General features: G+C 40.6%; 2 protein-coding genes across 2 annotated transcripts in view; one reads left to right on the forward strand and one right to left on the reverse strand.

The window, feature by feature from the left end:
• Positions 1-4034: 4034 nt before the first annotated feature.
• The window catches only part of ccdc146 (coiled-coil domain containing 146), a 54106-nt gene continuing 31740 nt past the window's right edge, over positions 4035-26400 (forward strand). Inside the window, exons 1-4 of the mRNA XM_039600898.1 lie at positions 4035-4298; positions 5298-5491; positions 22719-22801; positions 24544-24759. Coding sequence (XP_039456832.1) covers position 4298; positions 5298-5491; positions 22719-22801; positions 24544-24759 — 494 coding nt within the window. The 5' untranslated portion in view covers positions 4035-4297. The remainder of the gene's footprint in view (positions 4299-5297; positions 5492-22718; positions 22802-24543; positions 24760-26400) is intronic.
• fgl2a (fibrinogen-like 2a) lies at positions 5824-17180 on the reverse strand. The gene is made up of 5 exons (XM_031726566.2): positions 16361-17180; positions 15493-15697; positions 10678-10897; positions 7912-8082; positions 5824-7808 (listed from the first exon to the last, which is right to left on the reverse strand). Exons 1-5 carry the CDS (start codon positions 16934-16936, stop codon positions 7493-7495), a joined length of 1488 nt encoding a protein of 495 aa, XP_031582426.1. The 5' UTR covers positions 16937-17180; the 3' UTR covers positions 5824-7492.

The following is a 26400-nucleotide window of genomic DNA, read 5'->3' on the forward strand; positions in this document are numbered from 1 at the left end:
AATTACAGTAATCACAACACCTCTATCATCTTGTGCAATATTGTTGCATCTTATTCTATCATTAACATTCAGGTAAAGATCTCTCATGGAAACAAACTTTATTTTAAAAATGACTGTGCACAAAAGCTGGTTTCACCGTCTGTTCAAAACTTGTCTCCAGTCGTTGTCTACAAGGCTATTGGACAAGAAAAAGCTAACAGCACACTAAATGTACAGACAACACACATTGAGTGTGTGTGTCTGTGTTAATTAAGTTATTTAGAAACAGTTTTCCAACAAGGAAAGCGAGGGTCGTGGTGGTGAAGGGTTTTGTAAGATTACACCAAATCCCCAAGTTGCATTTGTTGTGACTACAGTACTGCAATAAAACAGAGGTCTGGAGTCTGCATGTTGCATAAAAGTCACTTTTTCCTATGGCCTGATTTGTACGTGGGCTCTGGAGAAAACAAACACAGATGGGACATGCATGCACACTGCGCGACACCCACGGTAACATTGGTTTTTCACCTGTTTTACAAAACCGCAAGAGAGGAGAAGCAAATACCCCTGGTACCCCGACTGTGCTCGGATTTGCTGTCAGCATAGATTTTGTTTGAGTATTTCACATCTTATTCAGGTGGATGTTTATTTTCCTTCACACAAGACTAGCATCGATATCCATAATCCGATCTTGATCACTTGCACATAGTGTGTAATCCTTGTTTCTGCCTTGTTAAGTCCCCCATGTTGCCTGACACAACATGCATCATCAACATCTGTTGTAGATTGTCGAACTTTACAGGAGTTACTTTGAACTGTGGTGAAAAAAAAATCTAACTCATAAATCCCCAGCCAGCAATTATGGTTAGGTTGATGAGAAGACATGGTGGAACAGACTTTTATAACATGTGTAGTCAGCATATTTTGACACTTGAAAAGTTAGTTACATCAGCAAAATATGAACAAAGTCAAAGGAGCCCCCCCACCCCTAATGTAAAGTACTGACTAGCTCAACAGCTAAAGAAATGTCAGCTTTATGCACAAATATCCATCATTCCCACAATACACGGCAATCCTGATTTATTCACCCCAGAACAGATTATTTTTGGGTCATGTTTTATTTACCCAAATATGGTGTACTTAGGGACATATTTTTTTTTAGATACCAAAATAAACTAAACCCTTCCAGGACTGGAGAGATAACATATCCAGACTGTTGGAGGCTTTTCAAGGTTAATTTGGAAATGTGACTGTGTCAAACACGAGGGGGTGGTTATTAAGTTATTGACATGTTTGCTTAGCAAGTAAGCTAAAAAGAGAATTTTGTTCTTTAAGGGGCTGCAGGTGGTATTATCCTTCATCTCTCCAGCTTTTCACTTATATGGGCTATGCTGTTGTCACTGATCCTTTCCCCTGTTTTGTTACATCTGTAGCAGAAAAAAATGTCACAAATTGGAAAGATCTCATTTTAGCTGATGACTCTGAAGACAAAAAAACCCCTTGAATAACCAACTTTCTATCAGTTGATGGGACATGATGTTGAAATGAGTAACAGGCAAATTTGCTCCTGTATTGATGGCAGTGAAAAGTCTAGTACATATCTGAATGTAAGTATTACTGCACAATTGAAGGGGCAGCTTCTGTTTGTGTGCATTCACTAACTAACACTTACAGGCTGCTTCATGAGTTATGCCTGTTCAACTGCGTCTTATATCTAATCAGCTCTGTCACATGGCAGCAACTCAGTGTGTTTCAATATGCTCAAGACGACCTGCTGAATTTCAAACCGAGCATCAGAATTGGGAAGAAAGCTGATTTAACTGACTTTAAATGTGGAATGGCTGTCGGTGCCAGATGCTGGTTTGAGAATTTCAAAAACTGCTTATCTACTGTCAATTGCTTGCACAGTCACCTCTAGGGTTTGCAGAGACTCGTCTAGAAAAAAGGAAATATCCAGTGAGCAGCAGTTCTCTGGCTGAAAATGCCATTTGACTGCCAGAGATCAGGGGAGCTTGCCCAGACTACTTTGAGCTTGATAGGATGGCAACAGATAAGTACTCATTATAACTAAGGCATGCAGAAGAGCTTCTTTGAACACACTGCAACAGAAGACCACACTGCGTGGCATTCCTGTTAGCTAAGGACACGAAACTGAGGCTGCAATTCACACAGCATCGTCTATTGTTGCTGACCATTTCCATCACTTTATGATACACTGTACTCACCTTCTGATGGCTGCTTCCAGCAGGATAACACACCATGTCACAAAGCTCAGTGTTGTGTATCAGTTTTATGGTGTATTTTTTCCACTCTGGCTCCTGAAGCTGTCTTCCTCTTCTTACCTGCAGTCCATTGGCAGCAATCAGCCAGGCTGTACTTTGGGACCAGCTCAGTCCTCAACATTCTGGCAGATTGTTAGCTGATGGTGTCATCTTTGGCCTTGGATCAGCAGTCACACTCTTCAATCATTCTCCTGGTTTTCTCTGACACTGGTCTTCCTTGCCTACTGGCTACCTGTCAAGCACTCACCTGCTGGCTTTTGCTGCTCACTCCTCCTCGGCTGTCGAGAGCAAAAAGAAAAGGTAAGATACCTCACCTGCCTGCCCTTCTGCTCACTGCTACGCCCCATCACTCTGAGAAAGAAAAGGAAAGGTCAGACATCTTGTTTCACTCATTCAGTCACACTCTCTGACACTCACCTGGAAAACCACATCACCGTCAGGAAACTTGGCTCTCTGCGACCCCAAGTAAACAACCATTCATCGCTCATCTTTGTAAATATTCTCAGCTCAATCCTGTGTGCAGAAATGATTCATCACTGCCTCTGTAATAGTGGATCGCGCTCCTGTGAAGCCTCTCACTGCCCTGTTTTAACTCCAATGATCCCTGTGTTCAATAAAGTGTTGTGAATAAGAAAGAAACAGTCTACTGAATCTGCGTTTGGGTTCTCTTTTGTATTGCTGCTGTCTGTCTGACACTCAGATCATTTTTAAACTGGGGCCTTGAACATGACAATAAGTTCGCTGTACTCAAATGGTCTCCACAGTCACCAGACCTCAATCGAATAGAGCACCTTTGAGATTTGAGATAAGCATTATGAATGTACAGCCCACAAATCTACAGCATGTACATAATGCTATCATGTGAATATGGACCAAAATCTCTAAAGGAATGTTTCCTGCATTGAATCTGAAAGCAAAATGATGTCCAACCCTACTAGCAACATTTACCTAATAAGGTATATATGTGCGTTGTCAGGGCTTTGATGTATGAATCTGCATCTCCACTGGGTGTACACATGGCATTGTGAATGCACATGACTGCATTACTATTCCAAATTTATGACTTTTCTAGACAAAAAAAGAACTCACACTTAGAAGATGAATTGGTTTTTGTTTGTTTGTGGTGTGTGTGTGTAGCCAATGGACATGTTGGACATGCCAAGTAAGTGTAAAATAAAATTCAACAAATAACAAATGTTTGAGGATTGCCAAGCCCCTAAAGAAATGAAGTCCAAGAAGGTTTCTCTTTCCTGGTGCCAGTAAACTCACAACTTTTGTAGTAATATCACATCCTTTCCTAATGGAACATCTTGAACGGATCACATACCAGCATGCGCACGCACATACATATACTGCTGAGACAACACATCTCAGCAGCTGTTGCCGGGAATAAGTTATGGGTCATGCCACCTCCCACAGTACAATGTGGGGAAAAAATTTTCAACACCACAGGAGAGCAATGGCTTTGAATCACTGCCATCTTTCACCCTGGATATCATTTTAAGGTTTTCAACACTCACCAGTTCAGGGTGTTCAGCCAGCTGGCCACTGATGTTGTTCCATGGAACACACATGGCGATTACGCGCTAGAGATAAAAAGGCTTAATTAACCTGTAATTTAACGCCATCTGCTGGACATGCGCTGCAAGTGTAAAATGAGTTGTTGTTGTTTTAAATTCTCGGATTGAATGAGGTCCGTTGGGATTTTTGTGTATTAATAAAACAGGAGAAAACGGTAGATAAGTAGAAAAAATAACCATAGCTTGCGCATTACTTTTCAGTAGAGGTGAAATAATTCGAGGCTTTCTCCTTATATTAAAGTGGACGTATAGCGTCGTTGTTATGGTAACCACAACACACCACGAAAGTGAAAAGTCGGTGATTGGGTTTTGCTGAGATTGGCTGTGAAATTATTTAAATATATATATTTTAAAAAGGCCTGTGAAGACTCCAGAGATATAAGAGTAAGGAATGTGTTAACCTTGTTTATCTAACAAACACCAAAAAACCGGACACAGCAAGTAAACTGGCTAATAAGTAAGTTTCTGCATGCTTTAATTGAACAACACACTCGTTGCTGTATTGTTATGTCGTATACACCTTTTTGTATCACATTAGCCCATTTTTTCTATTTTTATGGCCTTCTCGTGTGCCTTAACAGAATTTAGAAGCAGAAACTAAGCTGGAGTCGCTTAGCACCAGTTATAGCCGATAAGCTGTCATAATTTGGTCTTTTTGCGTTTTTCGAGAAAGTACGCTTTCTGTGTGACGTTTAGAGGTCAAATAATATACATCATCTTAAATTTTTTTGATTATGTTTAAGGACAGTGCTCACAAATTACTTTGTGGGATCTACGTTTAAAAAAAATATTTATTGATTTTGATTTCCGGCGGAAGCGTAATCCTTCAGAATAAAAGCAGGCTTTTGCATGGCTAATTCGGTGTATTCCGCACATACAATACTTCTATTCATCCCTCCATCCTCTTCCGCTGATCCTTCTGGGCGTCCCGGTGGGGCTGGAGCCAATGCCAGCTATCATAGGGCAAGAGGCGGGGTACACCCTGGACAGGCCGCCAGTGTGTCGCAGGACTAACACACAGATATAGACAACCATTCACACCTATGGGCAATTTAGAATTACCAATTAACCTAACCCCATTAATTGCATGTGTTTGAACTGTGGAAGGAAGTCAGAGTACCCGGAGAGAACTCAAGCAAACACGGGGTGAAAACATATAAAAACCACACAGAAAGGCCCCAGCCAGATAGTGGAGTCAAACTCAGGACCTGTTTGCTGTGAGACAACAGTGCTAGCCACTGCACTGCTATGCTGCCCACCTTTAGTCATATTATGTTTTATTTATTGGTAAGCAAGCATAGGGAAGGGCATTAAATGTTGAAACTGTGTGCCAGGACTTTGGTGTAACAAACATTTAGATATTTTCGGATTCCTGTCCCACGCAGCTTGTGGGATACTAATGTTTGTTTAGTGTGTTTCTGTCCTAAATATTATTATGTTTTGATCCAATCATTAGTGAATCCATCCGAGGAGGAGACAGAATGCAGGCCTCAGAGTGCAGAAGTTGAAGTGGAAGAGCAAGATGAGGATAAGGGAATGGAGGAGGACGCCCCTCTAGTGGCCGTTGCACCCGATGCGTCACTCCCAGAAAAGCAGCCCTCAACCTCCAGTGAAGTCTCTGCTAGTCCTGCCTCCCAGTGTTTAGATGAGGTAACAGTCATGTGCATTGTTGTGTTGTTATTATTTTGTGAATGGCATTTTTAAATTGTTTTCAGAAAGATAAACATCCCTATTTGATAGTTATAGTGAGAGATTTAACTCCCATAACTCAGAAGAAAAGAAAATAGTATCAGATATGATATAGATGCATGTATTTGCACAAGGCTAATGTTCAGGACTATTATTTCCTCCATTCTTTTGCAGTTTAATTGCTGATATCAAAGTATTGCACATACATAATGTGCAATAAAGTGTTTGTCATAAACATTAAGTGTAAAAAAAAAAAAAAAAAAAGTGAATATTTAGGACTTGAAGTCATCCTGTGAATGAGCACAACACTTTTATTAACTTTATCATCACAGACAGTAAACAGACAGTAAAGTCACAGTCCCACAGTTTTATCATCTTCTGTGAAGCCGATATGAAATCTGCCTTTTATTTAGTGGCTTTATTGGTTCAACACCTCGTAAACCCATTTGTTATGGGCATGCAGCACCTCATCCTGCATTTTGACAAGCCTCATTCAGCCTCGGACACTAGACGGCAGACACTTTCAAAGACACTCATGCGAAACTTGTATACATTTTTTGTATACATTCATTTGAAAGGCGATTCCAGTACACAAGTGGAGCAGGCATGAAAAGGATTTTAAACCGATGGAACATTGAAATCTGCAACACAGCCATGGAATATTAATTTTATTTTTTTCCCCAATATAAAAATTGCATATCTTTTGGCACAAGAGCTGAATATGAATGATAGAAAAGATCAATCTGATACACACAAAGAATTTCAATTTTACGCAGATATTTACTATGAATGATCACAATTATGCCCAGTCCATCTCATTACTCAAATGTCATCAATCATTAAACTCTGTACTGCATGACCATTGTATCATATAAAAGCTATCATACCTCTCAAAGTAAAATAAATACTGTACACATCCTCATAATGAAGCATTTCTTTCCCCAATCCTTCCCATTTACAGTGTGTATAAAATGAAATAAATGGTGCTATACAGTTTCCTAACATTAGACAGCAGTATTGTACAAGAGGAGGATTTTACAGGTTATGGCAAAGAGAAGTGTGCAGTAATTCGGTGCATCCAAAGGTTGGAAACACATTTTTTTTCCTCACTGCAATGTCCTGCTTCGTGGCTGCTCTCAAGAAGAATCTAGTAAAACATCAATAATGCAGAATGCACACACATACATGACTAGAAATTTATTGGATGCTGCGTATTTATACTGGGATGTCTTCTGTGGTATGGGATAATGATAAATCAGCAAGCTGACCCAGAGCAGTGAGATAAATGCCAGAGAAGGGCCAAGTAAAGCTATACATTTATTACTGGCTGTAATTTTTCTAACAGTTTGACTCTCCAGCTTGAGGTCTTTCGTAATGATTATCGGACCCACTCAAAACTGTATCATCAGCTCTCGTATACCTCACTTGGGTGGCTGCTGTTAATTACAAAATCATTTACAGCAGAGAAAGTGATAGCTCATTAGTTTTTACTACTAGTATGTGCTGCGCTGTGTTTCTACGCTGGGTTTATGGCAGGAGGCAGCAGGACAGAAAGAGAAAAAAAAATGTCTAAGACCAGTGAAAAAATCTCTTCTGGTAACCCTCAGTTTAATGTTATGGCCCACGTAGGAGGCTGGCCTACACTGCATGGGAGTTTTTTTAATTTTTTTTATTAGTCCATCATTGTTCATAGTCCATTGTCCTTTATTATCATCATTTTAATCCAACATTTTGAAGGCCACACTCACTAGAGTGGAAAAGTAATAGCACACTTAAATTTTTCACAATTATTGTTATCATTAATGCATCCAAACTACTTATAGTCCTATCGGTGCACACGTACGCATGTGTAAATGTGTAAATGCATGACTACTCGTGAGTGTATGAGTCCTTATGTACTTGCTCTTCCATTTTCTTTGTCTTTGCCTGCATGACTGCACTCACAAATATTTACCTGTCCTCTTAAGGAGCATAGTTCTTGGGCCGTATCATCATTTTGACAGTTTTAAAGGCCTGCCTGTAGTTGGTGGGGTAGTACTCGGTCGACATGTTGTGCCACGTTCCCCAGAAGATCCCATTCCTGACTCCCTTGTACCTCTTGTGATAGTACTTCCCGTTGAGGTTGGCTGACATGCAGGCGTCAAACCACCAGCCGGAGCTGTAGTAGCCACCGCAGTTCCCAGAGGGGTACATGTCGTTGTCGCGGTCGGGTGTGGAGAAGAACTTCTGGTCGTGGTTGAAGTGCTTGTTGAAACTGAGGGCATTCCCAGCCGTCCCACTGTAATGAGACATTGATATATAAGGTGTGCTGTTCCAGTTTAAGGTGTTTTAGCAGCAACTGAGAGTGAGAAATATTGCATGTACAGAAGTGAACCCTGTACCTGTATCCACTGACAGACAGACGGTAGCGTAGGTACTCATTGGCCACATAGAACTGATCATACTTTGCATACTCCCGGACACCCTCAAAGTCCTCTAGCTCGATACGCAGAATCATATCTTTTGCTTTTGTCAGCAAATGGATATGGTCATTGCCCAGCCAGAACTCACCTCTGCAGGATAGAAAGGAACAAAATGAGGCATGCTGATATATATATAAAGCTCACATACTGTGTTAGAATTTCAATATGGGGTTTTTTTTTAGCAAAATGCATGTGTACTCCAATAGAGGAAAATAGGAAAGGAGGAGAGGAGACATTCTTTTAGTGGGAGTTTAAGCCTGGATATTAAGACATGCTTAGAAGGTTGTTTTGAATAATTTGTTTAAATCTGCAACTTTATGATCAGTTGAAAGGGGATCAGATCATCTACTGTGGTCATCATTTCCCTAAGGCCTAGTCCACATGTAACTTGAGTCTTCTTTTGAAAATGGTGCCTTTTCTTCTTCCTTTCTAAGTAAATAAGTCTGCACAAAGAGATAAAAATGAAATGAATGGGGTTTAAGAGCATGCCAAACCAACAGGCAGTATTACCCTGACCTCAAAGCCATAAACCCTTGTTGGCTTTATGGCATGAGCCAAAAATGTTGTTTTTGTACTCGTGATCATTCACTACTCTCTACTCCCTGTATAAGGAGTTTTATGTAGAGAGCTAAATAGCGAGCCCATTAACAAAATGAAAAATGCCTTCTGATAATATTTGCCTCATTTTCTCTGTCTTGTTACATCAACGCTGTCACACAATTAGAGCTGAATAGATCAACATCGGTTAGATAAGTGACTAATGACATGCATATTTCTGATAAGTGCATTGAACAGAGTGTAATTCCTCAAGTTGATGAATCTAAATACTTTGTGGCAGTTTATTTAGTGTTCTGCTTTCTTTTGTTTCATTACTGTCTTTTTTTACTTCAACACAATGCATGATGGAATGCAGCACTTGGGTTTTCCACTTTGAATACTTTGAATGCACTAAATAGGGTATAACAGTCCTTCTGTACATACAACAGCACTACAAATATGGCAGACTCAGTGTTTTCATGTGGACCAAAGACCAAAACACACAGAAAAAGTTATGATTTTTTTTTAAAATATCTCTATCCTTGCCCTTAGTTTTATTCATGACAATCAATCACTGATAATGAAAACAGGTGTTGAACAAACAGTGATATAGAGAACAGGTGTGCATCATTAGCTCCTAAGTACTGAGGGATTAGACTCTCTCAAGTTTTGGTAAAAGTATTCTGTAGCACATGACATTAAATGAGCTCTGATTCACTGGTAAAAGAACAGTATAGATGAACAATTTCCTACTAGCAAGACAAAAAATAAATATATTGAACAAACTGCTTGTTTTTGTGTATTCTTTAAAACTGTATAGCTTGCAGCTAGTTAGATGAGCAGGTGGTAGGCTCTAGTGTAATGAGGGTCCAGAAAATAGTTGAGTTTGACTCAATGCAGCGGTGTGTAGTGCTGACTTAAAATGATACAGGCTTGACTTAAAACGATGCATGCTGATTAAAAAAGTTGTCCAACCTTTGCTGGCACTGCTTAATGTCACTATGTCACATGACATTAAAAACTCGCAGGAGTTTTCAGTGTCAGTCGTTGCATTTGCAACCAGATACATTATGTAAGGAGTTTGGTTGCAAGCCGGCAGCGTAAACTTTGAAGCTTCTCTGTGAACAAAGAACCTTGCTCTCACTGGCTTAAGGCTTCAGTGATACACATGATGCGTGGCACATTTTGTTATTCTAAGAATGTCTTTCAAAAGGGGATGCTTTTGTTTCTTTTATCTGTTGCTTCTGACAGCTAATGCTATTTCTACATATGGGAAAAGTATATAGATTAAGCCTTTTATTGGCTTTTTGAAAAGGTTTATATACATTCAGATTCAGACTGTAAACAATAACTGGACAGATTGCTGTACTAAAAAGCAGTTTTTGGGCTTAGCATCTGGTAACTTCTGGTTTTCTGGCAGTTTGCTTCTTACCATTGTCATGGTAACTTGTGCTGCAGACCTAACCTGCTCCGCAACAGGTTATGGTCGAGATAAGAGGTCCGTGTGTATGAACTCACCATCTACTGACCAATCAATTCCCTGGAAAATAGGATCACCATTCCTGGAGGATCGCTTAGACCTAGGTGATCAGATAGTAAGAGGGCCTAAAGGTTTTATGATCTAGGCATTTAGGATCTTTTTCTTTACTCGATGAGCCTCAGTAATAAATCTAGATTCATAGAAGCAACATTGTTCCTTCATTTTCTTTTTCCTTTGCTGCAGGCCATTTTGAAACCATTTTATTGTTCTATAACCCTTAATATATGGTTGGGGAACATGGCTCTCAGACTGCTAGGCCTCCAGGTGAAAGAATGAGGCAACCACTGTAGTATATACACATCTAAACACTAATTTGAGTGAATGTGTTCATATATTGGAAAGCTCTGGGTTTACTTATCCAGTTCATAACCACCGTTGCGTGACTGCTTAGGCTGATTGCTGATGTTTGAATAAGTGAAGCCAGATAAGGAAACGATATCATGGGTATGCTGAGTATGCTTTGTAGTACAGACCCCAGGAGTGCTTTGCCTGCCTATACGTTATCCTGATATCCGGTACAGCAGAAGCCATTGGCTGTTTCCTCTAGGAGCTAAATTATCAGAGGAATGCCCAATTGTGGGGGAGGAGGGGTAAAGAAAATAACTAACCTGAGGTTCCCAAAGCCTTTCTTATACTCAGCCCAGGTGCGGTTGAAGCTGACGGACCCATTGAGGCGTTGCTGTATCACAGTCCAGCCACCTCCGAAGGACTCCATGTCACAGAATACCTCAAACGTCCCATTGCGGGCGTCAGGTGTCACGCGATATATACCGTTCTTCCTCACTTCCAACACATTGTAGTCTGAACAGTCCCGAGGGGCTAAGATGACTGCATGGGTGGCAGTGAGAAAGAGAGAAGGTAGTTATAAGCAGATGTTACTGGATGATATTCAGTAATATTTTCACTCTGGTCTGGCATTGTTCCCTGAGACAGTAATAGAAACAGGCCCTGAGGCTGAGGAAGGCTGGAGAAAAGAAAATGAGATAGGTTAGTAGGAAATCCAGTGTGGAAGTTCTCATCCCTGCCTTCATTTAAGAGGAATGCATTCAAACACAAAAACACCACTTCACCACATTCTTTTTGCCTGTCAGACATCTTCCCGTAACCATTTCTTATGTATAAAACGACATTAAAAACAAGCTGATTGTGAAATATGTATTTCACAATATATCCATGCTTATCTGAAATATAGTATTTAGAACCATTGAAGAAACAGCCTCTGCCAGGGGATAAATTCCTCTAATCTTCCCACGTGCTATAGCACAGGTCCATTTTGTATACCTTCAATGCATTCTGAGCAATTTTTTTTTTAACCTGGCCACTTATTCGTCTACCTCTTCCTCCTGTCCCTGTGTCGCACTGCAGGCTACCGAATCAATCCAAAACCAAGGTCCAAAGACTCCTGTCAGTTAGGATTTTGGAAGTGAATGGAACAGTCTTGTCAAAACGTTGGAAAGTGTAAAACTGGATTAGTGAGCCATACCCCCTCCATGCACACTGGCACCTTGGGTCTAAATTGTCCTGACACTGGGCAGGCAGCATGTTGGACCCCTTTTGAGTGTTAGATGCGCTCCATTGATGATACAATGTTCTCATAGTCCTTAATCTCTCTAGAGGTGCAGTAGATTATAATAGTGTTGGGGTAGGCGGTGCTCATACCCCAGCAGTAGTACTGGTATAGGAAGGAAAACAGGTGTAGGGAGTGAATAGTGTTTGTAGAGTGAAAAATACATGTTCCTGTGGATAGTTGTATTTCTATTTTAAAAGGAACTGAACTAGCAGATGGAGCGCAAACATTTATTTTGCTCACTAAATAAGCAACTTCGTTTTCTGACAACATTACACTTGAATGCTTCAAGTGGAAAATAGCTGCAGATGGTAAATCACTCCATATGGGAGTTGATCGCAAGGTTGAAATGTATCCTTGTCACCTTAACAGCTCGGTCGGCATTTGGCAACAAAAGAATTGACCCGTAAATTCTTTCAGTGTCACACTCACTTTCAGCGTCTGACTGCAGTGTCGCCACTTCACATCTTCTTTTCTATTTGTCCCCATCTATCTGACTGGGCAGTCAGTGTCCCGAGACAGACAAGAGCGATCTCCATCTCAGTACCTCTGGCAATGTGCCTGACCTAAATAACTCTAATATCAGCCACTTACTCGTTCCTGAAAAACTCTTGGCTGATGGGCTGTCTATGTGACTGTTGAGGCAAATTAATAGCTAATTGGTCTGGGACAAGGAAAGTGATATCTGTCATTTCTGAAAATGATCCCAAAACAGTGTATGTTTACAGTAAAAGGGCAAAGCCCACTAGGGGATGTACTCATTTCTGAGTTGTTGTTTGTGGACAGCAGAGAAACAGCGTGAGGTAAAAGCCTGACTAGTACCCACATTACTATTCTAACCTTGACAACGAAGGCCCTGTAAACTCATCAAAGCAGTAATTTTAGCCTACATCATGATTTTTCCCCCAAATCCCACAGCAGTGAGAAGTCAGAAGTCAAACAAAGCACTGGAACATGACTCATATGTTGTTTTGCTCTGAGGGGAAAGTTCAAACAACTTTACCAGAGCAAAGTTTCCCCCCTTCTTCTTCTTTCTTACTCACTTGTTTGACTGGCAAGTCGACTGACATAGGCTGATGAGTCCCACGACATATTGACTGACATGCTTTTTATAGATGACATTTTGACAGACTGATTTGACTCTTGGCGCTTTGCCTGTTTGACTTCAGACCACACAAGTGATTCTCATAAAAGGAAGACAATTATTATCAAGAAGTACACCTCATGTCAACTGAGGAAATGTGTATCGAAAGTGATAGCATACTACTGCTTATACTACTTCAGTTTTGATGGAAAGAAACTCAAAAAAAAAATGCGCTTCCCTTATGAAGTTGCCCGACACCAAATTTCCAAACGAGCAGTTCTTGATGGAGGACTGAACATCCATTCTCATTTTGTATGATTGAGTTAATGTAGCTGAACAGGGACATGAATTTCTATGCTTCCTGCAGGAGTGAAAGTGAAGATCAGTGCTCGCTGCAAAAATGGAAATTGGCAAAATGAGCGAAAATGAACGCTTAGAGCACTTTGAGTGATAACAGCATCTTGACAAATGTAGTTTTACTCCCTATTAATGGTGAAATTGCAATTCTACATTGGGTTAAATGATGGTTACGGTCCTCACAAAGTTGGCATTTTTTTAATTTGCTGTGTAGTTTGTGTAAAAGGCCTACAGCAATTTTTTAACCTGCCAGAAATGCCTTATATAGCTTTAGTTCGAATGCTAGATAGTTTATTATTTGCTTCACTAAACACTTTTGACATTGTGGTAAATAACCAGCAAACTCTTATCAGTGAAAGTCTATTTTGCTCTGCCCGTTAGGAGCTCGCAGAGGAACATGATCAGCATCTGGTTCTAACATGACCTATTAAAGTTTTCAGACAAGAAAAATTCTAAAAGATGTTCATTTAGCAACTTTTGGAGAAACTTTTCATCACAATTTCTAGTTTGAGTGATCTTGTGAAACACCCTAAAACAACATATTGTTCGCTGTCCTAAGTAACAGCAGCTGTTTCTTTTCTGCTACATTTGGATGGAATTCAGACACCATTAGGCACAGTTTCCTGAGCTGAAGTCGGATACTTATCCAGTTCTTGACCTGAACAAAGCAGATAGATGTACAAAGACAAGTGCTACTGACCCTGGGTGCCATCCGTGACTACTGTAGTGTCAGGAAAACCGCCTTCATTATTACTTGTGGTATTGGCAAGAGATAATGAGAGCTTGTCTTTTTATGCAGTAATGAGCATCCAAGAGCATGACCTCCAGAAGGAGGCAGGGAGGGAAGCAGAGAGAAGGGACTAGGAAAGCGAATTAAAGTGGGTGAGACAGTAAGAGGTAGGGCAATAGAAAAGAAATATGAAATAGAGGAAAAATGAGTTGACGGTATAGATGCTTTGAGGATAAATGCATAAGGGAGGAAAAAAAACGATCGGGTTTGAAGGAAAAAGAAGCAAGTTGGAGAAGCAAACAGAAGAGAAAGGGATGGGATTCCCTTCACACCACTGTTCCAGCTAATCTGCTTAGAAATAAGCTCACATCTGTTTTCCACAGAAAAGCCCCAATATAGTGTAACATTCATACTGAAGTACTGGATAGTATTTGCTTTCTGAAAGTGCCCTGCATTTCTACTGTGCTCTCATCCAAAAGAGCTTTTACATCAATGTAAAGTGGGGTATTTGTTTTGCTTAGCTTGTATGCAACCCCCACTGTTTCTAGATACAATATCACAGGCTTGTTTAAACGGTCATAAAACTTCCAAGCAGGGAAGCACTGATTAATCTGCAAAATATCGATATCAGCTAGTGTTGGTTTGTTGGCTGATATCTCAAGCACAACAGCATATACTAGTGTCAGTGATATTCATCTATTTTGCTCGAATCAATTTCATGCCGGCTAATTGTTCAGAGATAGCGTGATGCTGTTACACTTTAAAGCATTTTACTGTCGATCTGTATCGGCCCAGAATTTCACAATATTTGCATTCCTACTTTCAAGTGTGGGTCTTTTTCTGCCTTCCCTTTTTGAGTTTGTGCACATGGAGAGTAGTGAGGGGTCACTTCGGTTAGTTATGTAAGAGTCAAAGTGAATTCTCACTTTGAACCAAGTTCTATTGCTTCACTCCAGTACAGTATGTGCTCAACTTAAAGCTATTTCATTCTGTCCATTTGTGCACCGGCTACTCTGAACCAGCCACTCCACTCCAGTAATGTAATGAATACAGTAACCTTTTGGTACGCATTAAGATGATGGAAAATTCCATTTCTCAAATCTAGACTACACCTAAATATATAATATTCTTCATATCAGTAATGGAGAAGACATGTTGCAACAGACCAGTGAGTGTGGTTGACAAGGACACTGGCAACATAGAAGATTTCACTTTTCATTTCCCAGGAAGAAAGGTCTTGCTGGGTGAAAGTAAACACCCTGACTCTGATTATTTTTGAAGTTGATTATAATGTCCACTCAGGAATGATTGGATGCAGCCTATGCCAGAAAATATATCCCCCTGCAACCCTGCTGCTAAACTTATTTAACCAACAGAGTTTTATTACAATAATAACATTTTTTGGTGATTTTTTTAGGAAATGAAAAATGTAAAAGTGCACGCTTGATCATGCTCAGAAGGATTACAAAAATGTATGAGAAGAACAGAAGAGAAAAGGGGGGACATGAAATGGCAAAGATATAACAGAATAAAACATAACAGAAAAACACATTCTCTTTTAACTGAAAGATGGAGAGGGCAGATCAGAAGATCAGAGGAAAAATAACAGGACTAAAGGAATGGAGGGTTAAGTGTAACAATGTAGAGAATATTATTATTAATTATCTTAATAAAAGCAAGCTTACACTGAGGGCCAGTCTGGGCTGGACATTCAGTGGTACAGCTGGAGCTGAGCTTGTTGACCGCTCCGGTGATGTTCTCCACTCGCCTGTCCACCATAGCCTGCACATTCTCCATGTTAAGGAGGTTGATTCCCTCCAGTCGACCCTGCAGAGCTGAGATTTGGTTCCTGGCATTGCGCAGGCTGGCTGACATCCTATTCAGCTTCACCTGAGAAAGGCCAGAGCAAGCGTGAAGGAAATTATTTTTGGCATGCACTACAAAGCAGGCAGATTACCGAAGTCACCAGCCCCCTTCATTGTTTCACCAGCCAATTTGAATTTTAGAATGGAAACAAAGTCTGCGTTACGATTGGCTGTCTGCCAAAGTGGCTGTGAGAGTCCATAAGCTTACCAGACGGCAGAAATTTACTGTCACTGGGCTGGTGTCTAACTCTGATTTTCCCACCCTGCTTATTGTACCAGAAATTTTCCCTGGCGGAGTGGCGCCAGGTAGGACTTTGCGTGTCTTTTAACATCTGGTCGGTTTGCATTCCAGCTGGGCGCATCTGACTGGAAGCATGAAGCACGCTTCATATCAGTGTCCCCTAACACTTTCACAAAGCTGCTAAAGATCTGGCTTTCTGACAATTTGCAGGGTTTTGATGGAAACAGAGGAAATGGTGCAGTGCCTCTATTTCACATGTTGTACACACCTCTGTGCTCTACAGATATAGCAGAAAATGCACACTGAATTGAACTATACCAAAACAATCTTAGATCAAGGTGAAAAAATGATAAATTTGAGCTCAACCAAGTGTGTTTGTAAGGTAAATGATTTATTCCTTGGTTCAGTCCTATATTTTTTCCTGTAAGTGTTAACTTTGCCTCTTACCTGCATCTCCTGCATGTTTTGGCTCGGAGCAGGTTTCCCAAAAATTGAACCCGGTCTTGCGGCATCCACAGTAGCTCCAGGAACCATCCCATCTCCCCTCTCCTCTTGCCTGGATCCACCTTCCACCTCCTGCCCCGTCACTTTTTCCCCGGCATCCCCCTGAATCAGGATTTGGTCTGCCTGCTGGTGTCCAAAACCTCCGCTGCCCCGTGCCCCACGGCACTCTTGGCACCCGCTTTTCAGCTTGTTCACTACCTCCTTCAGGCTCTGCAGCTCCTTCATCGTCTTCTCCAGCAGCCTGAACTGCTTGGGCAGCTGGATGGTGAGGGGAGGCAGAGTGATCTGGTAAGGGCAGTCCTCCCCATCCTCTGCCCCAGAGCTCCCACACTGGCCCATAGGTCTAAGTTTGACAGGGCAAGAAGTGGGAGTGCCAGACTCAAATCCCAAATGGTAGGATCCTCTAGAGTCCCATCGCTGGTGAGAGTTACCAGGAAAGTCTGCTGCCTGGCTGATTCTGAGTAATAAGGTGCCTGTAAGCAGGAGACCAGCACAAACGCAAAGCCCAATTGTCCTCATTCTTCTGTGAGATTTTTAAATAAGTGTGTGTAAAGAGAAAGCGTCTGTGTCTGCCTCTGATATGAACTTGGAGTGTATAGTAGTGTTTTTGTATGTGTGTGCATGTGTGTGCCTGCAGATTTCCTGTGTAAGTGTGTGGATGTGTGTCCAGTATCTTATTTGGTGTAAGAGAGTGTGTGCATGTGTATGAGTGCAGTCTGCAGGAGGGAAAGAGCGCAGGGGAACTGCCGCTGCCTCAGATAGCTGTGTCATTAATATCAGGACAAGTGAGGGAGGGAGGGAGGGAGAGAGAGGTAGAGAAAGGGATGTGAGAGAGGGAATGTGCTGATTTTCAGAGGATGGGAGGGGCAGCACTATTGCGTAATGCAAAACACCATATCAACAGCACTGTAAAAAAAAAAAAAAAAAAAGATTGGTGGTGGTTGGTAGATAGAGAAAGAGGCAGAGTCCTTTGCCTGCAGTCCGTGCCATTCTGCCTTATTCTCAAGTCAGCTCATTTCCCCGAAGAGCAGAATGACTCAGTCCACAGGAACTATTCACGCACTGTTCTGTTTTTTCATGCTGTGTTTTTTTTCACAGTTTTTAACATTTAAAGACCCCTCGTTGACCTGGTTCAGCTTCCAAAGCCTTACTGAAAACACTGGATCACATCCACTGTGCTAAAGTCTCTCAATTGTCTCCTTATATATATGGTTTAGTACCACAGAAAAGGTTTGTTTCAGTTTGTTTAAGCTGGCAATTTCTTTCATCTACTGAGCCTGCTTGGGATCTTGCAAATTGAGCATAACATTCATTAGAGACTTTTATAAAATGAGTTTCACCTGAATGCTGAGATTTTCTGAATATTGAGTGTGTACTGATACGCTGTCGTGATAAGATTTAATTTTTGCACTATAATACACCTGCAGACTACAAACCTACATTAACATGAAGAAAAACATTTCAGTTCAAATAAGACATGGCACTAGAGAGCTTCTATAACCATATCTTAAAGGTGCCCTTTGGATTGTCCTTGGAAACAAATTCAAATACATATTCATATTTAGCGTTTCTTACTAAAGCCCATTGTTTATACCTGTCCTGAACACTTGTTGGATGACTGGATAGCTGCAGGTCCCCCTGCCTACACAATGTTCAAAGTCAGACAGCGCGTTTGGTTTAAACTTGTTTTTCATTTGTTAAACAACTATTTCTATGATTTCCCCAGTACTCTGTTTCCACCTTTCTACCCTTTGTTTTTGTTTTTGTTTTTGTTTTGGTGTTCAGTTGCTGGTGATTATGAGTCTGGAGCATTTCTGACACAATGCTTTTATGTGTCATGTCAGGAAATGTTTGGAATGGCCGTTCAATTCTTTTTCTCTAGCGTGGCGAAAATATGGTAATGAAAAGCACGTTTTGTGTAACAGCAGGCACGTTACGCATGCAACATTGTACTAAGAATAAAACAGCTTTTTTTAACCGAAGTAGCTTCACTTCCAGTCAGGGTGAACGTGATTAACTGAAGGTGCTCTTTATTTGACCCGCTTAATGATTCATCAGGAAGAAGGTCTAGTTTTTTAATGAAGGAAAATGGAAATGTTATAAATACAAAATCAGGAATTTGCAAGGCTTAAGTTTAATGAACAATGCTTTGGCTGGCACTTCAGCAATATGTTTAGGCATTTATTTTCTCATTGAAAACTTTACCTTGTCTCCTGTAGTGGTGGTGATCACAGAATAACTTAAGATACACTCCTACCATAATACATCCCTATGATAACGATTTTATGGCGATACAGTGATTCAGTAGAAATTGTCATTTTCATTGTCATTTTATTATTCAGTTTTGTGTAGATTCCCTTTTTATCTCTGACTTTTGTTTTCCATTTCCCTCCTGTGTTAATTACCCTCAGATCACCTTATTCTCATTCATCTAATCAGTAGCATCTCAAACTCGCAGAGTAAAGACAAAAGTCGAATCACCAAGAGAATCTGTTTAGAGCGTCTGTATGTTTGAATAAAACTATTAACAATTGCATACAATTGGCAGTATACCAGTAATTCATTGCCAGCTGAAAGATCACTAAGACAAAACTAGGCATGCTGTCTGAACTACAGACACTGCAGTGAGTTTCTGCAAGTAAAAGTCCTGTTCATGTTCTCCATAGGGATTTTGACCACAAGCCATAATGTTGTAACCATCCAAAGCAGCATAACTTCGAGTTACAACATTGTGAAACAATGGGATGTGCTCCCGTAGCAACCACGTTTATGTGATAACAACCTTGTTTTAATCAAAGAAATCGTTTCATTCGTGATGTTGCGAAAAAGAACTACTCTGTCTACCAACCTAAATTGAAATTGCGAGGTCTCTGATTGGTGGAGGTCGCTGTTATCATGGAGCTGTTTAAAACTGAATCGCTTAGTGAGTGTGAAACTTCTAGAAACTTTGATACGATGACTGCACACAATTCAATTCAATTGTATTTATATAGCACCAAATCACAAGAGCAGTCGCACTAATTTATGACATTACCAAATTATCATCTACAGAGGAGAACAAACTTTTTTATTAGACACCATCATAGTTTATTCGTTTTTATTTATTATTATTTATCTGGTGAAAGCAGACAGCAGCTAGCTATCGGGCTAACAAAGCTTGCATTTGTGTGAAACACCATTAGCTTGCATGCCTAGTGCATAATTCAACAGTGTCAAAGCAAAAATTATATTTAAGAGTTAGTCCTCATGAGATTTTATATTCCTGACAGCTGAAGAAAGCGAGTGAACTGCTATCCGTGGAGGTTTGATGTGTTGCGTTGTATTGGGCTGTCACTTGCACTCACTAGTGAAGAATTGGACCATGTCAATAACTAGGTTATACCTTACTAGACACACACAACGCTCACTATTAGTGAGCGTTGTGTGTGTCTAGTAAAGAGTTTATAATATAGTGAGTCACTATATTATAAACTCTTTATATAAGGATTTCACTAGAGAAAATGAATTTGAAGTTCATCTCCAAAACTGAAGCCCTTAAAACAGCAGTCTGTCACTCTATTACAATAAATGTATAGGAATGGGGCTGAATGAATCTAACCAAACTGCAGTCACATCCATGAGCTTGCACATGGTTTATGTGTTTCAAAACTGCTATGAAGTCGCCAATAATGGATTTATGAATTTGTCTATAGTGTTTATTTAAATATGTTAACAGATAATGACGCCTTTCTTAATCAGCAAATGGACAATACACTTGTTTTTGTGTATAATGAAAAAGTGGTGCTGTGGTTATTTTCAGTGGTTTTTGTATGGTCATAATTAATATTGCAGTCATACTTCATCACAAACATTACTCATGTATGAGCCTCCCTCCTGGAGCATCTTATAGAAATTATTAAGCAATGAAAGCCATTAGCATGAACTCTTTAGGGCTCATAGTGACTACATGAGGATGGAGGCTTGGAGGCTTCTTTTTGTGGGTTCATGAACTTGGCACTGATTGTTTGTTTCTGGGACGTAGCTATGGTTTCAATTTCTTATGTGATTCATAACCACAAGATGTGCAGTTGTTTTTTCTTACTCATTCTGGAGCATTTTTTGCCTCGTTACATGTCTTATTTCTGCAGAAGTGATGTCACGTTTCTACAGAATAAGTTTAAAAACCTGGCACTCCAGGAAGGAAAATGTTCCTGAACAAAACTTCTCCTGACAAAGAGATCCAGCTTGGCCGTAGGCTCCACTCCAGTTCAGACAGTCGATATGAGGAGATGACGGTAGAAATAGAGAGCGACAGATCATGCCGTGGAATTCATGGCTTTGCCTCGTAGCTATTGTCATTATTTTTCTCCCTGAGGGTGCAGAGTATTAAAGCCCACAGTGTCTTTTTGTTACACACTCCACATACCTGCTGCACTACACACTCATATTCCTGGAAGGTTTTACTGCTGTTCTGCAGCACAGATCACATGCTCGCTTATGTGTGCGGAGGTTGGGGGAAAGATGGACAGCCACTGGATGTGCGTCCGCATGCCTGAGTAAATATCTTCCAGTAATTGTCTGCACCTCTCTTCAGAGATGCTTTGCCACATGTGAGCCTCATGCACCCACCCCTTAAAAGCCTCCAGTACCCTCCGCTGCTCAAGATAAGTCTTGGCACCAGAATTAGAGAGTCTACCTGGAAGCGCTTCAGGCTGCTTCTCTCAGATAAATGCCCAGTGTACAGCCAGGATGTTTGTTCCATCACTGGTGTCATCTGTGCTGCTGACAACACAAATGGCTGTGTAGAATTTAGCGTCAGATTCTTTCTTTTTTTTTTAAGTAAATTAGTTTCAATTTCGCAATTAAGTCATTATTAAAGAGTAGTTCAAGACGTATTTTGGGATAATCCACCTGCCACAGTTATAGTTACACTGATATGACCTTGGGACTGACCCCACCCCTTTCCCCCCAAAAAACCCCCCAGAAAAAAACAACATTGTAATAAATCATATTAACCAGAGAGTCCTAATCTAAATCATTCACAACATTCATATCTTTGTCCTTTCGGACCTTGGAACGTGGTTGGGTACTTCAAGCACTTTTGACAATAGCCAGATAAACAATATAATAGGATGAATCTGAAAACATAATCGCCTGTGCCTAATGTTTGTAGTCGAGTTGAGATATCAGCCCACGTGCGTGTATATATATGATCAGAACGTTTGTGTGTGTTCATTGCCGTTAGATTACTTGCTACACAGTCCGACCTGAGATATCCTCAGTTCTGCAGCTCTTTGATACAGACAAGGCTATCCCTCATTACTCCCTCCTCTCCACCAACGTGGCTCTAAAGATAAGCCCGGAACAACACCTGTCCTCTGTTTCTATCACCGTTACACACACACACATACAACTCCCTTTGCAAGGAGAGAAATTTCACAACTCTTGCAGATTATTTCCCTTTTGCGGTGCTCTTGACCTAATGCGCTTTGTTTTGTTTTGCTGGTTTCCAAAGTTCCACAGCTGTGTATTTTTTTTAATCTTAAACCTTTTTTTAATCATTCAAGGATTGATTGTCTTCAATTGCTTATAGTTATTATCATAAATGGTCCATTTTCAGTGAAGGCTCTTGTTCTTTTGAGACTGGCCATAGTTGGATGTGTGTTTGTTTTTTCTTCCTGATCTCGATAAAGTGTTCTGATTTTCTGATATCTGCTGCGGTGATAAAGGTTTATTCACCCCAACTCAGGATGAATCCTTTTACGGATATCGGGCGGTTGCGCTTTGTTGTGGTTGATCTCATTATGTGTTTGTGCAAGTCCAAGCAGATATAGAAAAAAAATATTGTTCCTACAATAGTAAGTGATGCTTTTGCACACTGCAGCACAGAAACAAGTTTTTTTCTTTCTTGTTTCATTTTGGACTACTCTGATGTTTGAAGCTGGAATCTCTATTGATTTAGCTTTCAACTTCTTGGACTTAATTTGTCACAAGATATATTAAAGAAAACTGCTTACTGGTCATAAGTTTTGTTTTTTGTTCTGTTTTTCTGTTTCCTAGCAGTTTTACCTTTTTGGATATTGAATCAAGGGGGGAAATGGGGACAAGAGGTTTCTGCAGTATGTGATATTCTATTAATTTGTCCTTTTGAACAGGCAGCTCTGGGTGCAACCAGATTTTCTGTGATAATGACAGCTGAGCTGGCAAACCCTAGCAGGAGGGTTTGAGCCCGAACAGTCTAAATGCTGTTGTAGCTCTGATATCTTTCTTCATTCTTAATTTCATGATGATGTTAAACTAATATTCTTTTTGTGTTCTTTAGTTGTTGTCAATGGGCAGGATCAGCCAGACCAAAGCTGACAAATTGAATTCCACCTACAAGCTCCTCCATGATACCTTGAAGAGGTATGTTTGATAAACCGTTTTTTTTGTGTTCTACTTTGGAATCATTTTTTGACTACAGAGACTTTTCCTTGAGCAAAACCAGCACTTTGTCAGATCCAGTTATGCTTCACTGCTTACCCTTTAAAAGCATCAATGCAGTTTCAGACGAGAAGAGCAGGTGTGTTTACGTTTATAGAGAAGTGGAGAATGCAGGTGAGGATGTGTGAAGACGTTACAGACACTACAACTGCTGTATAGGCTGAAACACTTGTCAGTGAGAGAAAAAAGCCTTCAAGACATATTTCTTTTCCAGTGTTATTGTATCCTGATTTGAACACTAGTTCTGATTAAAACTAGTGCTGTCAGCATTAATCTCGTTAAAATGACGTTAACGCCATAACCTCATAATGCGGCAACACTGCACGATGTGAACGCGTCAGTGCAGTTTGCTCGTTAATGCGTTAGCGGCGTGCAGCCCCACGCACGGTTGGATCCGCGTTAACTCGCTAACGGAGATTTGACGCATTAATGCAGTTATGGCGTTAACGTCATTTTAACGAGATTAACGCTGACAGCACTAATTAAAACATTTCTAAGTTTAGTTTCTTGGGACAGGTGGTTATGCATGTTGAACTTTATTAGCTTAACAGTAAATCAGTGGCAAAACTAAGTACGCCCTGGGATTCAACAGCTTGTAGACCCACCTTTAGCAGCAATAACTTGAAGCAGTCATTTTCAGTATGACTTTATCAGTCTCTCACATCGTTGTGGAGGGATTTTGACCCACTGTTCTTCACACTATTTCTTCAGGCACTGATTTATGCATAGCTCTCTAAAGGTCCTGTCACGGCATTTTACTCATGTTGAAGTCTGGACTTTTACTAGGCCTTTTCAACACCTGTGCTTGAGATCGTTGGCCTGTTGCCCTGGTCCAGTTTAAGCCAAGCTTTGGCTGTCAGACGGCCAAATATTTTTCTCTAGAAAATTTTGTTTTACAGAGGAGTTCATGGTCCACTCAATAACTACAAGGTGTCCAGTATTATGTACTGTAGCTGCACAAAAAGCACAAATCATCACCCCTCCACCTCCATGCTTGACAGACGGTGTGAGTTGCTTTTCTCCAAATGTGGCCCTGTACGTTTTGTTCTCATCTGTCCAAAGGACATTGTTCTCATATTCATGTGACTGTTGTTCAGATTTAACTCTACAAACTTAAGCCATGCTGCCTGTGGTTTCCTCCTGGCAAGCCTCCCAAACAAGCCATGCTTGTTCAGTCTTCTTCTAATTGTGCTGTCATGAACTTTTAACAGGCCTGCTAACTGAGGCCTGAAGCTGTTCGGCTATTTTTTTCCACTGGATTCTCTTTATGAATGATTGTGTATAATAAATTCTGATCAGACCCATTAGGTTTATATGGATTTAAAGCTCACTTATTCACAAAGAGTCAGCACAGCAGGTTGCGTTTTGGCAGATACCCTTCCTGATGCAAACCTGAAAGGGATTTGTATCTCCTCCTGTGATCAAACTGAGGCTATTTTGCTTATTAGGTGAATATGTAAACCACTGCACTATGGACCTAGGTTTAGAAGGATTTAAATGGATTTTGCTAGCTTAAAACAAACAGCACTAATAACTGCATTATTAACTGAAAGCAGAAAACTTGGCATGTCCTCGTGGAGAATATGTGATACTGAAATGAAATGATACTTGCTGTTTAATGACAAAATAAAACCACACATTTGAATCACTCTGCCGTACAACAGTGCCCAGGATTCTGAAATCCACCTTTTAGAAGAGGCAAAGAGATGTCGGGCTGAGCTGAAGAGGCTTCAGGTGGAGGTGGAGAGCATAGAGGAGAAGAGCACCTCTGAGGAGCCAGGAAGTGAGGTCAATGAACTGAGGCAACAGCTCCTTCAGGCATACAATGAACTAAAAGCTGCTGAGGAGAGAGAATATATGGCACAACACCAGCTAAAGTGGTGAGTGTATCTGTGTGTGTGTGTGTGTGTGTGTGTGTGTGTGTGTGTGTGTGTGTGTGTGTGTGTGTGTGTGTGTGTGTGTGTGTGTGTGTGTGTGTGTGTGTGTGTGTGTGTGTGTTCATTTACACACACTGTTACTACAATCAGCGAGGCTACACATTCAATTTTCAATCAGGTATTGAATCAAAAGCCAAATTAATCAAACAAAGATACAGAAAGTTACATATGCACACCTACGCAAAATAGTGACACACTGACAGGAAGCAAGAGTGTAAAAGGAAACACACAGAAGTGAAACTGCAGTGGTGGAGAGAGAAGTGGACACACAAACTGACTGAAGGATACACACAAACACGAGCGCGCTCACATGCACACACAACACACCCGCAGTAGCACACAGAGTCAGGTAACTGGGGACCAAACACTGAAGTGAGCTACATGAGGCAGCATCTTTTTATTGAATTTAGAAGGTGAAAGAGTAGAAGACACAAACACACTCAAATCAAATCGGTGCTGTGTTTGTGCAGCGCTTGGCCAACAGCGCACTTCCACACTAATAGAAATAAAAACATTGCTTTAGGATGGAACGTTATTGCATTTACATCATTTCTATTGCATTCCTCAGTGTTACCGCATGGTGAAAACTTGATGTACGCAATTACTGATACAAATACCAGCCTCAAGTGGATTTGTGTTCAATCCGGATGTAACATGGTTACTCATCTGAGCTCTGTACGCTGTTAGTTTTCTATTTTTTATTTTTATTTTACACCAGTCTGGTACTTTCTGTTCCTCATCTCTTATCCTTTTCTTTCACACCCATAAGTCTCTGTCCTTATCGCAACCAATTTTACTCTCACCCTGCTGGCTTCTCATGGCAGGCTTTCCTCCCAACTACTCACTCACTCAGTCCAGCTTGTGCAAAAGGTCAAACACACCCATAGAAATGGAAAATACCAGACTCGCTCGAGTATCTCCCCTTCCTCTGTACACAAACTCAACTTTTTTCAAGTGGCAAAGGGAGTTTAGAGGAACATTGCTAAGCAACATTATAACACTCACTGGTGGTTCCCAAACATTATGAGCATTAATCCTCAAAACAAAGTTAAAAATAAATGCCAGGCAAAGACATTCAGCATGATTAAAGAGCAAGAAAGGGGTATCTGAAATGTATATGAAAATCAGCTTACTAAAAAAGAACCTTAAACCTTAAACCTACATTAAAGGATAAAAGTTGACTGATTAAAAAGTTTTATGAAAAATCTAAAGAGTTTCTAAGTTTGAAGAAATAACTGTGTGTGGTGGAGACTGTTTATAACTGGTAGTCAGATTTATGGTAGCCTCCCAGGTCGGCTATTGGCACCAAACCCCTCACAAATACTGTTAAGAAACACTGTATTTAGAAAGAACTCTGCAGAGACACAAATAAAACGCAGTCAAAGGTCAGACGAAGATGAAAAGCTTGTTGTAATTTTGCTAAAAGATCTCATTTACTCAATCCCCACACTTATTTTTCCTGCACTGCAGTGACTCCAGATCACCCCAGCAATATAAAACCACTCACTGCACATAAACTCACCACTCCACGGCAAAGATACGATCTGTAGGATACAGTGATTTTTAGTGCTGACACCCAGGCAG

The sequence above is a fragment of the Oreochromis aureus genome, linkage group 17, assembly GCF_013358895.1.
Source record: "Oreochromis aureus strain Israel breed Guangdong linkage group 17, ZZ_aureus, whole genome shotgun sequence".
In the NCBI taxonomy this organism is placed as follows: domain Eukaryota; kingdom Metazoa; phylum Chordata; class Actinopteri; order Cichliformes; family Cichlidae; genus Oreochromis; species Oreochromis aureus.

Excerpts from the sequence above, each read along its gene's own strand:
- fgl2a (XM_031726566.2), bottom strand. The coding sequence starts at position 16,936 with ATGAGGACAATTGGGCTTTGCGTTTGTGCTGGTCTCCTGCTTACAGGC. Across the intron at positions 15,698-16,360 it reads AAAACATGCAGGAGATGCAG|GTGAAGCTGAATAGGATGTC; the intron begins GTAAGAGGCAAA and ends GGCCTTTCTCAG. Across the intron at positions 7,809-7,911 it reads CTGTCTGTCAGTGGATACAG|TGGGACGGCTGGGAATGCCC; the intron begins GTACAGGGTTCA and ends GTCTCATTACAG.